This window comes from Macrotis lagotis, chromosome 1, assembly GCF_037893015.1.
Source record: "Macrotis lagotis isolate mMagLag1 chromosome 1, bilby.v1.9.chrom.fasta, whole genome shotgun sequence".
In the NCBI taxonomy this organism is placed as follows: domain Eukaryota; kingdom Metazoa; phylum Chordata; class Mammalia; order Peramelemorphia; family Peramelidae; genus Macrotis; species Macrotis lagotis.
In genome coordinates this window covers 572236122-572252190 of record NC_133658.1, presented here as the reverse complement: position 1 = coordinate 572252190, position 16069 = coordinate 572236122, and the positions used below count along the sequence as shown (strand labels likewise).

The window sequence follows — 16069 nt, the reverse complement described above, 5'->3', positions numbered from 1 at the left end:
TAATAATAAAGTATCTACCTCAAGGTGTGTTGTAAAGACCAAACAAAATAATATACAGAAAAAGTCTTAGTACATTTTGAAGATTGGCACTAAGACTTCTTAACAAATGTTAAAGCCCTATTTCAATAATCATTATATTATCCACAATAATCATATACATTTATATATCCATGTATATTCTATTGTTATTGATGTATCATGGAAAACACAATAAAGAATTATATAAATGTTATAGAATTACATTTTAAATATTATTGCTTCAGGAGCTTCCCTTGGGGATATCATTTTTTGGATTAATAAAATCTAAATCAGACTATTGCAGTGTGGTATGCTATGATAAACATTGAATTTTGGACTATGATTGGGTTTTGGACCTGTCTCTTTCATTAGCTATATGGCCTTGGATAAAACATAGTACTAGAGCTCATATTCCTCATCTTTAAAATGAGTAAGACTGAAATATCTCCAGTATTTCTTTTGGACCTAGAATCAAGGGATGCTACTAATAGAGAAATATGGTTCTGGGTTGCCAACTTCCTGTCTCCAATCTTATACCTAGTTCACAATTACAACTGACATTGATATATCAATATTGGGTTTGCAAGGAATTTTACATACATTCTCTCATTTGATCCTCCTCACAAACCTGGCAAAGCAACTACTACAGGTATTCTTATCCTTATTTTTACAGATGAAAAAGCTGAGTCTCAGACAATTAGTGATTGGCTCATTATGACACAACTAATAAGTGTCAGAGGCAGAATTCAAACCGTAGTCTCTCCTCACTCCAAATCTGGCCCTCTTGTTATTGTGCCTTCCTTACTGCTTCTGGCTGCTTATTCTACTAGTACCTGGTTCAACCACATTGCCAGATGTTTCTAATATTATTATTTTATTGATTTTTTTTAAAGTATTTCCCATTCAGAGTGATAGTTCTACTGTTCTCTCTCTCTCAGCTGTTTCCCATGTGAAAATTCCACCTAAGTTCAAAGCACTTTAGAAGAATGTCTCTGATTAGAAACAGGGAAAGATTCTAGAAAAGAAAGAGAAAAACATCATGGATATGTGCTAAAAATCCATTTGAAAATCTGTAAATTTATTTCTGAGTTGACTAACTTTTAATCCCCATTTCAAATGAAGTCCCTTGCTCTTGAAAAACAGGTATACTGTCATTTTAAGAAGACTATTATATTTCTAGCCATTTCCTTCTCTATTTACTACTTAATTCTTTCTTATTTGTCCTTTTGCAGAGTCCTTAAATTTGTTCATCCTTGCTGTTGCTATTAGCAAAGTGCCCTCTTTAGAATCCTCCTCTCCTGATAATAAGCGTTATCAGTTTCAAATCTGAAGTAGGCAGGTCGATGGTGTCACATTCCATCACCCAGCAAAGGTGTAATGGGATAGTTTAATAAAATCATTCAGGTGTTTTCATCAGTCCATGGGAGTAGTATAAATGGCCTGACATACATCAGCCAGGCCTGCATCAGAACATATGACATCCTGTTCCATGACTCCAGGAATTCTATTTTTCCTAATAGAGTGTAAGAAAATGATTCAAACCAAGGAGGAACTTCAATGCAGTAAAATCCTTGAGGGTAGGAATTGGTTTGTGTTGTTGTTGAAGGGTTTGCTTTCTTCCACCAACATCCCCCCCCCACCGCCCCCCGGAAATATCAAGATCTAAAAAAGTGCCTTAGAGCAACTAAATGGGTTACAATGGTCCGAAGGACCTGAGTTCAAATTTAACCTGTTGTGTGACTGGGCAAGTCATTTAATGCTGTTTGCCTTAGTTCCCAATCTGTAAAAATGAGTTGGAGAAGGAAATGGCAAACCCCCATATAGAGCCATGAAGAGTTGGACACAACTGAAATGATTCAACAACAAAAAGCAAGCTCTTCTTATAGGTACTGTACCTGGACAAGAGTCAACAACAAAAACAAAGTGACTTACCTCTAAGAGCTAGTAAATGTTGAGTTGTTGAACTCTGCCTGAAGAGATCATGAAAAAGGGTAAAAATATCACTTGTACAAAAATATTCATAGCAGCCCTGTTTGTGGTAGCAAAGAATTAGAAATAAAGTGAATGTCCATCAAATGGGGAATGGCTGAACAAATTGTGATATATGTATATGATGGAACACTATTGTTCCATTAGAAACCAAGAGGGATGAGATTTCAGAGAAACCTGGAAAGACAAGAACTGATGCTGAGCAAGATGAGCAGAACCAGAAGAACATTGTACACCCTAACAGCAATATGGGGGTGATGATCAACCTTGATGGACTCACTAATTCCATCAGTGCAGCAATCAGGGACAATTTTAGAGTACCTGTGATGGAGAATACCAACTGTATCCAGAGAAAGAACTGTGGAGTTTAAGCAAAGTCTATTACCTTTAATTTTTTTTTAAAGTGTCTTATGCCTCAGACACTTAATAATTACCTAGCTATGTGGCCTTGGGCAAGTCACTTAACCCCATTTGCCTTGCAAAAAACCTATTTTAGAAAGTGTCTTATGTACTACATAATTTAGCTATCTCTAATATTATATTTTCTCCTCAAGTATATGATTTCTCTCTCAACATAGTCACTTTTGATCAATGCATAGATAGCATGGAAACAATGTAAAGATGATCAGATCACCTTCTGTCCGGGGATGGGGAGGGAAGGGAGGGTGGGAGAAAAATTGTAAAATTCAAAACCTTACAAAAATGATAGGTAGAAACTACTATTGTATATAATTGAAAAACAAATAAAATATTAATTATAAAAGAATTATTGAACTCTGGCTCAACTGATCTAATCAAATATTCAATGGCTCTGGGAGTTTCACACCTAAACTCTGGACCTGGTTTCTATTTTTGTCCTAGAATAACCATAAATCCCTTTAGTGATTTAAATAGATTGTATCGTATTGTGATTTCTCCAGACTTGAAATGAAAGTTTCCATGAGTGAGTCTCCAGGACCATTTTAGACTCCATATGAAATATTTGCAGCTGCCTTAAAAACCTATCATCTATCTGGAACAGCAGAGACCAATCAATAAGAAGATATTGACCATTTACCTATGGGCCCAGTATCATGGTAGGGGCTTATGGTAAATAATGAATAAAATATGATACTTTTTCCTGCAAAAAGTTGATAATTAAATTGGGAAGATAAAACTTTTAGATGAAGCCATCAGAGAATACTACAAAATATCTTATAATTAAATTTTGTGGGACAGACCATATGTGATGGAATTCAGAAAAGGGAAAATTAGTGAGTACCTGAGTCCTCTGGAAGTCTACTCCCAGGGACATTAGAACACTAGACTAAGGCCTATATTATCTTATAGTGGAATAAAAATCTTTGTCCCTGAATTTATGTAATATCAGGTATCATTAGGAAAAGAATTTTGTTTTGAATGAGGGAGTCTTCCCAAAGTCCCCAAAATCATATTTCTCCATAGTTGCAGACTATAAACTTTGTACCTAGGAAACAGGAAAGGGTAAAGGAAGCATTGATTGTAAAGGAGGTTTTGTTTTGATGAGAATAAGGGAACAGACTGGTAAGTAGGGTGGAGCTAAATGAAAATAGATGAAAAGCAAATTTAGTGTTTTGAGAAGAAATACCTTATTGGCTCATATAAAGCAGTTTTGTTAAAGAAAATAAAAATGTTAAAACTTAACTGACTCTATATGCTCAAACTTGAAGACTTGGAGCAGCTACAATCAAGGTTTGCCTAGCTAGCAAAACTCCTGGGGGTACCCTCTGTATTGAAAGAGAGAGGTTCCAGAAATTTCCCCAGGCCTGTTAAGGTTCTACTTAGGCAACTTTTGGCTATTATGATTTAGTTATGAGTATAAAAGATTCTCTTGGAATTCAGAGCCTGGACCCTTTTGTTTCTTTAATGATTCAGTCATTTGCTCATTCATGTATGCAAGCATATAACTAATTAACATTTATTAATGTTTTAACATGTAATACATTCCATTATTTGCTGTGTTGGATTCAAAGACCAGTTAGACATAGCCCTTGTCCTCCAAAAGTTTAAAAAGTCTTGTAAAGGGAAATAAGACCAGGATATGTTTAAATGCTTGTATGTATTTGGCATCAAACTTCACCTCTGATCATATAAGTTACTTAACTTATCACAGCTTCGATTTCCTCATTTTGTAAAAAGAGGACAATGGCAGCAGAGATGCTGAAAAGGACGCTGCTTGTGTTGTTTCAGTTGTGTCACTCTTCATAACCCCATTTGAAATTTTCTTGGCAAAGAGATGGGATGGTTTCTCTATCTCATTTTACAGATGAGGAAACTGAGGCAAACAGGGTTAAGTGACTTGCCCACGTTACATAGCTAGCAATGTCTGAATCTGAACTTGAAAGTCCAGGGCTTTTTTCATTATTCACCTCACTGCCTAGGAAGGGTTTAAACAGTAAGAGGAATGATTGTAGAAGGGAGAAATCACATAGCTAAGAGGATCAGATGGCTTCCTGTAGGAAGTGATACTTAGCTATGAAAGACAGGTGAGAAAAAAAGTTATTTCTATAGCCTGATCCAGTCAATCTATCCAAAAATTTATTACTTAGTAATATATGCTTATTTTTTTTTCTTGCTTAGTAATTATTGTTTACTTAGTAAGCACTCCAGTACTTACTAGGCACCGAAGATTCAAAGACAAAAATGAAGGACTTTGTTCTCAAGGAGTGGGTAGTGTCTGAAAGAGGCAACATGTACACAACAAGGATAAACAAAATATACAAAGTAAATACAAGTCAAACTCAAAGTGCAGAGAAGCACTGGAAGCTTGGGGGAGGGAGAAAGGACAAGAAAGGTGTCATTTTAGGAAGCAATATTTGAGAGAAGCTTGGAAAGGATTCCAAGGGGCAAAGAGAATGGAGTATTTCTGAGCACAGGGGAAAGAAAGCATATGTAAAAATACAGAGATGAGAGAAAGAATGTGCTACAGACCCAGAGACTCTGAATTATATTGATTTAGTCTTAGGATCAGAGGGAACCAACCTGATGGGGCAACTAATTAGATGCAAAAGGGACAGAAAAGTCCAAGTTATTATACACACAAACTATTTTTTATCCCTCATGGTTATCGCAACCCTTTATTTAGACCATTGTTATCTGCCCCTGAATCTTTTTTTCCAGTCTTCAAATCCTTACAAGTTTTTATCAGATCAACCTGGATTTCTCATTTATTAAGTCCCAAGATTTTCACACCTCTGTCTGAATTGGAGCTTTCAATTTCACTGATGAATTAGATTTCCTTCCCAAGAGAGTGACCAACTAACTGGTCCTCAGCTATGTGTCTTTCCCCATAATGAATTTTTAAAAATGACTCCATCCCTCTTGCTTCTCATTTCTGCATGCAGTCTTCCTTCAAGATAGATCAAATGTCGTTTTCTGTAAGAAGTCTTTCTCATTCCTCCTCCTTTCCTTCGTCAAATAGCTAGAGCCCTCTGCCTTCCAGCTATTCTATTTGTACCTATATATACTGTTTTTTCACTTCATTAGATGATAGGCTTCTTGAGGGCAGGGGCTGTTTCTGCCTTTCACTCCATCCCCAGTGCTTAGCTCTGTGTCTGATACTTAATACTTGCTAGTGAACTGACCAGATTAATTCTCCAAATTTAACTGTAGAAAAGCCACAGCTCTAGGACGACAAAAAATACAGGTGACATTTATATATAAAAACTTTTTGAATCTTTGCTCTTCCTTGGTAATTTATATATATATATATATATATATATATATATATGTATATATATGCATATATACACACCTACATACATACATACATACATACATATATATATATATATGAAATTAATCCTATTTGCTGTTTTGTATTTAGGCAACATGGAATAAAATGTTCACCTCATCTAACCAGAAACATAGTAAAATATATTTTTTACTATTTTACTATTCCCAGTTAAGAAGAGGAAGAAAGGGAGAAAAAGGGAAAGAAAAAATGAGAGATTAAGAGCAAGTGGTAGGTAGAGGGGAAAATGAAATAAACAGGATAGGAGGAGACTAGATTCTGAAGTGCCTGAGTTTGTCATGGCTGAATTTCATTACACTCTACTGATCCTTTGGGCCTGTGATTCAAGAATATTATAGAATATTATCACCTTCTGAGACTTTTCAGGAATTTAGAATTTGTACACTTGAAAACAACTGGTCATTCAATTCATCTAGTCAACAACTAGCTATTGAGAGCTACAATATGTAAAGTGTTGTATGTACTAGATACTGAGATAAATAAAAAGTTTAAGATAGTGTCCCTCTCCTTTAAAAAGTGAAAAAATCTTGATAATTTTTATTCTACTTCCTTAAATTTTAAATCTGAATCTTAATAAAAAAAATGTATCTTCTGATGATTTCTGTTAAGTTCTGTTCCTTCTTTTCTGCCCTTCCCCACCCCATTTTGGTATTTTTAAAAAGTCTCTTCAACTAAACTGTACATAGAACTTGAGAATTTCCATTTCAACTTCACAGCCTCCTTCAGAGTTTATGAAGATCTTGAAAAATGAAGGTCTAGTTCACCAAGGAATTCTGAATGCTTTCCAAGTATACATAGGAATGAGTTAGTTTTAGAGATTTGCTTTAGAAGCTACAGAGGTGTTAGTCAATTTATCAGCTGGACTAAAAGATCCCTTTGAAATAAAAAACTCTGCTGTTTCCTTATCTTGATTCCTTAAGACAGGGAATGTATGATTTCCATAGCTCTGGAAAACTACCTTTGGAATGAACATTTTTGGGGTTTTTTTGGTTACTATTTTGAGCTTCATTTTCAAAATTAAATCCAGATTTATGGTATAATGTATTCTAGGAGAAAATAATATCTTCAGCAATAACAGGGTTAATTAACCACTGTTCATACCTCTTAATGAAACCATCTGAGGTTATGTTCTGAAAGGAATAATCATAACTGTCCACCAAGTGCAGCATTGGTATCTGGACTATATAGGAATAGTACCAGAGCAATTTGACCTCATAAGTTCTTTGTCAGGGGGCTCAGTGAAATAAAACAGGCCTTTTAGGAGAGTTCAGAGATTCCCTATTCCAGACAAAAAGGGGAAGAGTAACCAGGATGGATTTTTTAAAAGGTTTCTCAATATGCCTTCTGTTAGTCAAATGATTCCAGACAATCTAATATATCTAAACCCCAAAGGAAGGCTTAGAATAAATGACTCAAAAGGAAGAGGTAAGAGAGAGTTAGTGAATCACTAACCCAAGTACTTCCCCCCAAAGATTCACATCATTTTCTGCAGCAAATTCTCACATGAGTCTGCTAATGTGGGACAAATCCATATTCCAAAACTAAAGGAAAAGAAACAATGCCACCCTCACAAAAAAAGAAAGAAATGGGAAGACGTGAAAAGAAATACCCCACTCCAAAACGCTCCCCCCCACTAAAAAAGAGGTAGTGTCATATAGGATTTTGGCACTAGACTTTAAGGTAAGAAGACTTTTTCAAATTTTTGACCCTAGGCAAGCCTCTTTAATGTCCCTCTGCCTCAATTTGAGGGGGATGGTCTGGATGGCCTCCTGAGGTCTCTTCTGATAGGGAAGAAAGGGTTAAAGGGAGGGAAATGAAGAAATGTGCCATTTGGAATTAAGCTTAAAGACAAATGTGTCTGAGGACACAACTCCAGAAGGGCCCACCCACAACCTCAAAGTACCACTACAGATAAACTAAGGTGGCCCTAAGAAAAGGAAGTATGTGAACTCTGCCTTGGATGCCATTAGCTTCAGGGCAAGGACTGTATCTAGGTTTGTTTGGAGTTTTTCTTTTTTTTTAATCTATTATGAGATCTAGAATATAACAACAGGCACTCAAATATTTGGTAAATTTTCCCCTCTCCCCCATCCTCTTCTCCTCTTCTAGTTTTACCTCTTTCTATTGAAATAGAGGAAGGCAGGGACAAACTCATCTTTCTGTTTGTTTCCTTGTGCTTAATACATTGTCTAGCATATGGTAAAAGTTTAATAAATAATTTTTCTTTCTTTCCTCCATTCGTTAATGCCTTTCACAGCTCCAAATTAGTCTGTGACTGATGGAGGGCCCTCACCTGGAGTAGCTTGGCAAGGCAATGTGTTTATGAGAAACCTTGAATTTGGAGTCATTTTACCTCTCTTGGTCTCTTTCCTCTGTAAATTGAGAGTTTGGATGAGATCTACATCTATAAAGTCCCTTTAATTCTAAATCCTAAAAACTTCCTCTGGGAAAACTTTATTCAAAGATAATAGAACTTGTTGAAGCTTTCTTCCTCTCTAGAGACTTCCTGTTCTCCACCCCTAACCCTACATAATTCTCTTTCTTGCCTGAAATCTTAAGTTCATAAATTGGGAGCTAAGAAGGATGTCATTTTTTTCTCCAAGTCCAACCTCCTCACTTTATAGATGAGGAAACTGAGGCCCAGGGGGGAATGACTTGCTTGTACTAAGAACACATAGTTAGCTAGTGGGGGGGGGGGGAGATCAGAACTCATATTTTCTGGTTCCAAATCTAGTGCTCTCTTTATGTTCATTCACATTGCCTTCAAAATTCCCATGTCCAGAGTTCTATCAAAATTACAGTGATTTCTGTGAATTTCAGGTATAACTATCATGCTGAAAAATTATGACTATGCCAGTCATTACATGGATAGCTTAGGGGTCAATTTTTCTTAAATTACAAAGCTCTTACATATGTGTATTCAGTTTTCGCTCTTGTCTTAGAACATGAATTTTTTGATCACATCAATGGATCTGCTATCAATTATCTGTTCATAACTTTAAAAATTAGGTCACTAATTTGACAAATGCTGAGGGAGAGAAACTGAATTTGAGTTCTAATCCTGGCTCTGTGATCTCATTATTTAGATCATCTTTGCCTCAGTTTACTTCATCATTTCTTAGAAAATCTGTGGTTTCATCTCGAAAGGGATTCCTTCCACTTCCCCTTTTGAAATTGGTTGGTGGTTTCATAAGTGCTATTGCCATATAAACTAATTTACTTGGTTCCCCAACTCTAGTAATGAGCTTTTCCAAATTGAACCTGACTGCATTCCAGTTTTTTTCAACTTCCAGAACTGATCAACATGACTTGAGAAAACAGATCACTTCTATATGGTACTGAATCAGCAGAATAAGAGTTTAATTTAACAAAAATTTTTTCCAACTGGATCACTGATTTCATTGGTGCAGTATTTTCCTATATCAATGCAGTCAGGCAATTGTTCTGGGCCTTAAAAGCTTAGAGAGTTAGCTGCCGAGGGAGCAGAGATGGATTAAGTGAGTGAGTGGTTCAAGGTAGGAAGTGTACTTACAATTTCCCTGAATAGGGAATTGCTGTATGCTTTAACTCCCCTACCATACAAGAGTACCTTTTCCACTGCTTTTCATCTTAAGAGAGTTGCTTAGAGCATGGAGACATTGTTACTCTCCCAGAATCCCAAACTGCCTTTGAAGTTAGCTTTCTACTCACTATAACCTGCTGCCTCTCATTTAAATCCAGTCTTCCTTACTTTAAAACTAGCTCTCCATCCATTCCATCATATTTCCTTTCTAGATTTCTTTATCTGATTAATAACAGTTAACATTTGTGTGATACTTTATGGCTATGAGGACTTTACATAAATTATTAGATTTGATTTTTATAATAATTCTGAAAGACAAGAGATGTCTGGCTGTGTGTGTGTGTGTGTGTGTGTGTGTGATGTAGAGAACTAGTTTCAAGGCCCAACTTTCCTAATAATTTGCTATAAGATCTTGGGGAAATCATTTTGTTCTTCTTAGACTCAAAGTCCTCATTTGAAAAATTAGGGAATTGAACTAGACTTAAGTTTCAAAATTCTACTATTATCTCCATTTTGCAGATGAGAAATACAGGGCAATAAAATGATTTATGGAAGATCACAGATCAAGAAAGTAAGAGTCTGCAATTCAACTTAGTTCTACTGATGCCATATATTTCCACCATATACATCTTGCCTTTTAGACAAGATCCCTGTGTAAATGCCTGAGATACTAAGTGTCCCCACCCAAAAAAAGGTACTTGCTCTTGAGTTCATATTCTAATATTCTAATGAGACAGACTACATGCAAAATAACTATACTAAATTGTAGGTGTTCTGCAAGGCTCTTGTCCTGGGACTTCCTCTCCTCTCAGTATTCTCTCTAGGTGATCTTATCAACTCTCAAGGGTTAAATTATAACTTCTATACAAATGATTCTCAGATTTATGTATCTCTCCTAACCTCCAGTTCCTCTTCATCATTCAAAGCTATTGGAGATTTTGGGCAGTATGGACCTCAAAATTCATAAGCCCAAATCCAACTCCTTTATCTTCCCTTCTGAATTCAATGAGCCTACCTCTTAGGCTCTTTTGGTTATTTTTCTCCTTTATCCTTCTCCTCATCATCCTTATTCTCCATTCTCTCCCATTTCTATTGAGTAGCTGAACATTATTTCTACCTAGATCATATCTTTAGCTCTGGTCCCCTTCTCTCCACTCACACAGCTACCACCTTAGTTCAGATTCCACCTCTTTCCTGTACTAAGGCATTTTATTTCCTATTTATTATTCCTGCCTAAAGCCTCTTATCACTCCAATCCATAATTCCCACCCCATTCTCCCTGCCCCCCCACCCCCCCACAGGAAGATAGTCTTAAAACATGGGTCTGATCATATTATTTCTCTACTCTAACAACAGTGGTTCCCTATTACCAGAGGATCAAATATAAACTCCATACTCTAGAATTTACATGAATGAATGAAAAAGTTATATATGCAAATTACTTTTTTTAAGTGCTGCAGATACAAATACAATTTAAAGCCCTTCACAACCTGGTCCCAATCTACCTTTATAATTTTATTGCACACAATTCCTTTTCAGGAACTTTCACTTTAAATTTATCTGATTTTTTTTTAACTGTTCTCCACATACAAATTCAATTTCTTTTCTATGCCTTTCCATGGACCATCACCCATTCTGGAAATACACCTCCCTAGTCGAATGCCTAGATTTCCCCTTCTATATGAAGTCTTTTCAGATTCCCTCACTCTCCTATTAAAAATTCACTTCTTATCTATATTTTATATATTTATAATATATATAAATATATATAAATGTATATCTATTTATAGATGTATATGTAAATGTATATGTAAATTATATTTATAGATGTATATGTAAATTTGAGAGCCTACATTTCAGTGTTGTACCCCTATAACTCAGCAGAGTGATTGTATCATAATATATGCTTAATAAATACTTGTTGATTGATAGCTTAGAATAATAGAAATACTAGAATTTTTTGAGCTAAAAGAGACTATTTTACTTAAACCCTCTCATTAGGTCAAATGACTTGACCTTAAGGCCATATAGTTTAGTCTTTTCCAGTTCTATATTTCTATGATATTTGGAATAGAGCTGACAAGTAGATCCCCCACCCCCTTTTCCTAGTAATTCTCAGCTCCCTTTGGAAGGAGAAAGTAAACAAATAAACAAGGAGCCTAAAGGTGGGTTTTCAAAGGCATGCTTTTTTACATATGAACTTGAACTTTGAATGCACTTGAGAAATTGGGAGGGCAGAAAAGGTATCTAAGTGTGACAATAGCAGACATGTAATAGGCACTTAATACATGTTTGTTGACCTAAATCTAGTACAACCAATACATAGTTAATGCTTTCTCCTGCCCTGATTTCACATGTATACTCTAGCAAATTACATACTGTCTCAGGGATAGAGAAAATACAGAACTCAAAAATTTTAAAAATCGATGTTGAAAATTGTTTTTAATTGTAATTGAGAAAAATAAAAATATTTTTTTTTCAAGGCAATGGGGTTAAGTGGCTTGCCCAAGGCCACACAGCTAGGTAATTATTAAGTGTCTGAGGTTGGATTTGAACCCAGGTACTCCTGACTCCAAGGCCAGTGCTCTATCCACTGTACCACCTAGCTGCCCCCATACTGTGCCATCTAGCCGCCCCCCTAAAATATTATTTTTTAAAAAATGCTTTCTCATCTTCAAAGGAGATTCTATCCACATTTATCTCAACTCATATACCGGTCTTCAGAGTATTACAAAAAATAAAAAAGATTGATCCAGAGTACTAACCACTTTGTAATTTAAAGTCAAGGATTTTTTTATGACTGATTCATTCTTTGTTGCTTCAATAAGTTCTAGTTTAATGATTGTTTGCTTAAATAATATAAGTCCCACCTGGGAAGATAATAGCCCAGAGCAGTGAACAGAGTGCAAGAATTATAGTCAGGTAAGACCTGGGTTCAGATCCTATCTGTGAAACTTAGTAGCCATGTGATTAGGCAAACCCAGTCTCAGTGTCCTTATTATGAAGTGAAAGAATTTTTTTTATATACATTACAAGGATGCAAATAGCTAGGTGATTTACTACCTAAACATTTTTTTAAAAAAGTTAAAGCAAGTTTTCTGCACTTGTGGCAGACAATGAATGCTGAAGTGTTTCAAGATAACCCTTAATATTCCAGTAATAGTCCCCATGCTATTGATGCACTGCAAGATCCCATTCAAACGTTCCTTTTTTGCTATAATTTTAACGTACATTCAAATCAAACTATTTCTCCAGTAAAAGCTCAATTGTGACCTGTAAATTAGTGGGGGTGGGGGCACCGGGGGACAGTTAATCTTACAAGAGAAACCTTAACACTTACTTTTCTGACTTTTCCCATAATTTACGTTCTAACCTAAAATACTATACATTACTGTTACACTGTTTGGCGCTTTTTTTTTCTTTTGGCAATGAATCTTTAAATTTTTTCTACCCCACTGGGCCCCCTTTTCGTTCTCTGCAACCTCGAAAACATAAATGTTCTCTGTTTCTTTTACACATCCCAAACTATTTTCAAGCCAAAGCCCTTTGACCTTTTTACAACACTCCCCTTGTCTGACACACCATATGCTAATCTGAAAGCCCAGGAGGAGGTATGGAGTGAGGGGTGGGGAGGATGGGGATGGGAAGCGAGGTAGTAGTGTAAATCTGGCATCTGTTCAGAAATGCAGAAAATGTTAGTACAACCACTCCCCCAGTGAGGAACACCCCCCTCACACACACACTCACACTCACACTCTCTCACACACACTCCCTTCCAGTCTACTCTTAAAAGGGCAGATGGGCGGCCTATTGAACCCCCCCCCCCCACACACACACACACATTCCAGGTTGCTCTACTCTGAAGGCAGCCAAGCCTTCACCCGCCAACCCATGCGTACCCCGCCAACCCATGCGTCCGGCTGTCCACTGGTCTTTCTCGGCGCAGTGTGCCAGCATCCCAGCCTGGGGTCAGTCCTCGGGAGTTCACTGTCCCCCGGTCAGCCCCCATCACCAAGGAGCCCGCGCTGAGGAGCGGCAGCTTCCGCGGACAGCCAGCCCCTTCCGACCGGGCAGAGCAGGGTGACAGTCCAGATAGCGGATCCCCTGAAGAGTCCCAGGGGCGCAATTCCTGACGCTCCCAGCAACCTTCAGAGGGAGACCTGCACCCAGCCCACCCTGGCAGGATCTGTTGCCCCTCTCCCTCCCTGAAAATAAAAAATAGAAAGCAACCATAAAAAGAATAGAACTGGCAAAGAGTACATTACCATCCTGGCCCGAGGTCTCCAGATATTCCGTCAGATCACAACCAAATGCACCGGTAGCACCCTTTCGTTTCAACTTCTGTTTTGCACCCTTGTTCTTCATGAGTTAGTCCCAAAGAGGCTCACCCCCCTCCTGGTCCCTCCCTCCCTCCCCCTCCGCCTTGGCAGCGGGCTGAAGATGGATTCTCCTCCTCGGATCAGCGCCTGGAGCAGGGCTCGGGAGGGTCACATCGGGCGCGGAGCAGAGGAGGGCTCCGGACCAGAGGCTCCCACATGAAAGCGGCCCCGGGCCGGCTCAGCTCAGCCCCTCTTGGGCTGGGGGAGGGGGAGGGCGCAGCGGAGAGAGCATAGCCCGACCTCCAGAGCTCGCATCAAAGGGAAGCAGTGGGTGGAGGAGGGCCCCGCTTCGGACTTGGCAGCTGAAGTAGATGTTATGTTGGGAGTGTCACTTCCTTGCTGGAGTCCCAGGGACTTTCACAGCCTCCTGCTGGGTCTTCTGGTGTTTTTCCTCTGCTTTGGAGGGAAGGGGAGCGGTCTCCTTCCCTCACCGCCTTCCTCACCCCCTCCCCGACTGCATATGCCCAGAGAAGGAGGGGGCTCTAACGGAGGGGGCCCGGCGCTAGCCAACCTGCCAGCGGTGCAGAGGGAGCTTGGGCACAGTCCGCAGGGCAGCTCGCTTTCTTAGGCCCCGGCTCTTGCCTTCAGACCGCTTTGGTCAAATGAAAAACAAGCATCCTGTCTCTCTCGACCGCCCTCACTCTTTCCTTTTTTTCCTGTCTTACAAATCCTAGGATCATCCAGCTCAGGAAATGCTGGAAGGAAGTCAGCTAGGGAGGTGGGGGTGGGCGCAGAGGGTGGAAATTTTTGGCAGCCCTCTCAGCAAGTGTGTGTGTGTGTGTGTGTGTGTGTGTGTGTGGAGTGGGAGGAAGTAGGTGGGTGGGTTGAGGAGTAAAGGGGTGGGGGAGAGGACGGGCTCGGTGGAGTCTATAGATAACTGGGCTGTTTGAAAGGAAATCGCTGCTCTTCTAATAGGCCTGCAGCAGCTCCGAGCCCAGGCTTCCTGTGGCACAAGTCTTGTCTTTGAAGAGTGGAAGAGGAGGTGGCCGTTTACTTTAGGGCCAGGAGGTAGACGATAGGACTTCCCCAAAAGTTCTCTGGTATTTTGGAACTGTTGTCTTTTTTTTTTTGACACTTTTTTGGGGAGTGACATGTCCCTCCCCTTTTCTCCTAAGCAAATGTCAACAATAGCGATGGGAACAAATGTTCCTAAAGACTTGAAGAGCCCCGAGTTCTGTCCTTAGCTCTCTCCTCTCATTTGACTACATTTTCTTGACACTATCCTCCATTCCTATAGCTTCAGTATCATGTCCCCAAGCGTGCTTCACCTCTGCCATCTTCTGCCAAGATAGGTATTCCTCACCACACACCCCAGAGGTAATAACTTTATCTGGGATCAGGAAACAAACAACCTTATCTTTGCTTTTGGAAAGGACTCTTCTACTTACCGCCCCAAAGGCTCCTCTCTTTAACCAAATCAGTGATTTCCATACCAAAACACTCTTCTCTAACCACCTAGCCCTCTAGATAGAATGCTATCTCTCTGAGGGCAGGCACTGACTCATTTTTCTTAGAATCCGCATTCCTTAGCAAATTGCAAAAGAATGCTCAATGCAATTAGTAAACTCTTTCCTTTACTCATTCATTCTTAAAGAATGAAGCTCAAATCTTATCTCTAATTCTAACCTCTCTTCCAGATCTGAATTTCCAGTTGCTTTTAGTAGATTTGTATCTCTATGCCCCCCCCCAGCTAACTTCTCAAACTCACTACCTCAGATATAGAGCCTATCATATTTTCTCCTAAACCTACTTCTGTCATGATTAAAGGAGATCATAGAATCACAGGTTTAGAGTTGAAAGAGAATGCAAAATAATCACTAACATTTATATAATGCTTTCTATGTGCCCAGAGCTTTACAATTATTTCATTTGCTCCTCACAACAGTCCTGGGTTCAGTTGTGTCCAAGTCTTTGTGCCATCTTGGCAAAGATACTAAAGTGGTTTGCCATTCCCTTCTCAAAAACTGAGGCAAACAGCGTTAAGTGATTGTTCCAAGGTCACACAACTAATCACTAACTGAGATCAAATTTGAACTCAGATCTTCCCGATTCCAACACTGCCCTCTAGTCAATGTGCATGGTTGTCTGGTTCAACTCTCCTAGAGTCAAGTTACTTTATCTACCCTTTATGTTTCCAAGGTACCCTGATGGATTGGAGAAATGACTCTTTCCCCTACCATTGACTAAATAAAGCAAATGCACACACACACACACACACACACACACACACAGAGACATACTTTGGGGCCATTGACTAACCACAATTATTTAACATCAAATAACTTTTGCAAATGGTTATTTTTTCAAAATATCCAAGAAACAAAACCTACCAAGAAATTATTATTCCCT

General features: G+C 38.6%; 1 protein-coding gene across 1 annotated transcript in view; it reads right to left on the bottom strand.

Moving 5' to 3' along the window:
• The window catches only part of ARHGAP31 (Rho GTPase activating protein 31), a 191182-nt gene extending 176770 nt beyond the window's left edge, over positions 1-14412 (bottom strand). The window contains exon 1 of the mRNA XM_074214579.1: positions 13607-14412. Coding sequence (XP_074070680.1) covers positions 13607-13706 — 100 coding nt within the window. The 5' untranslated portion in view covers positions 13707-14412. The remainder of the gene's footprint in view (positions 1-13606) is intronic.
• Between the last annotated feature and the right edge of the window lie 1657 nt (positions 14413-16069).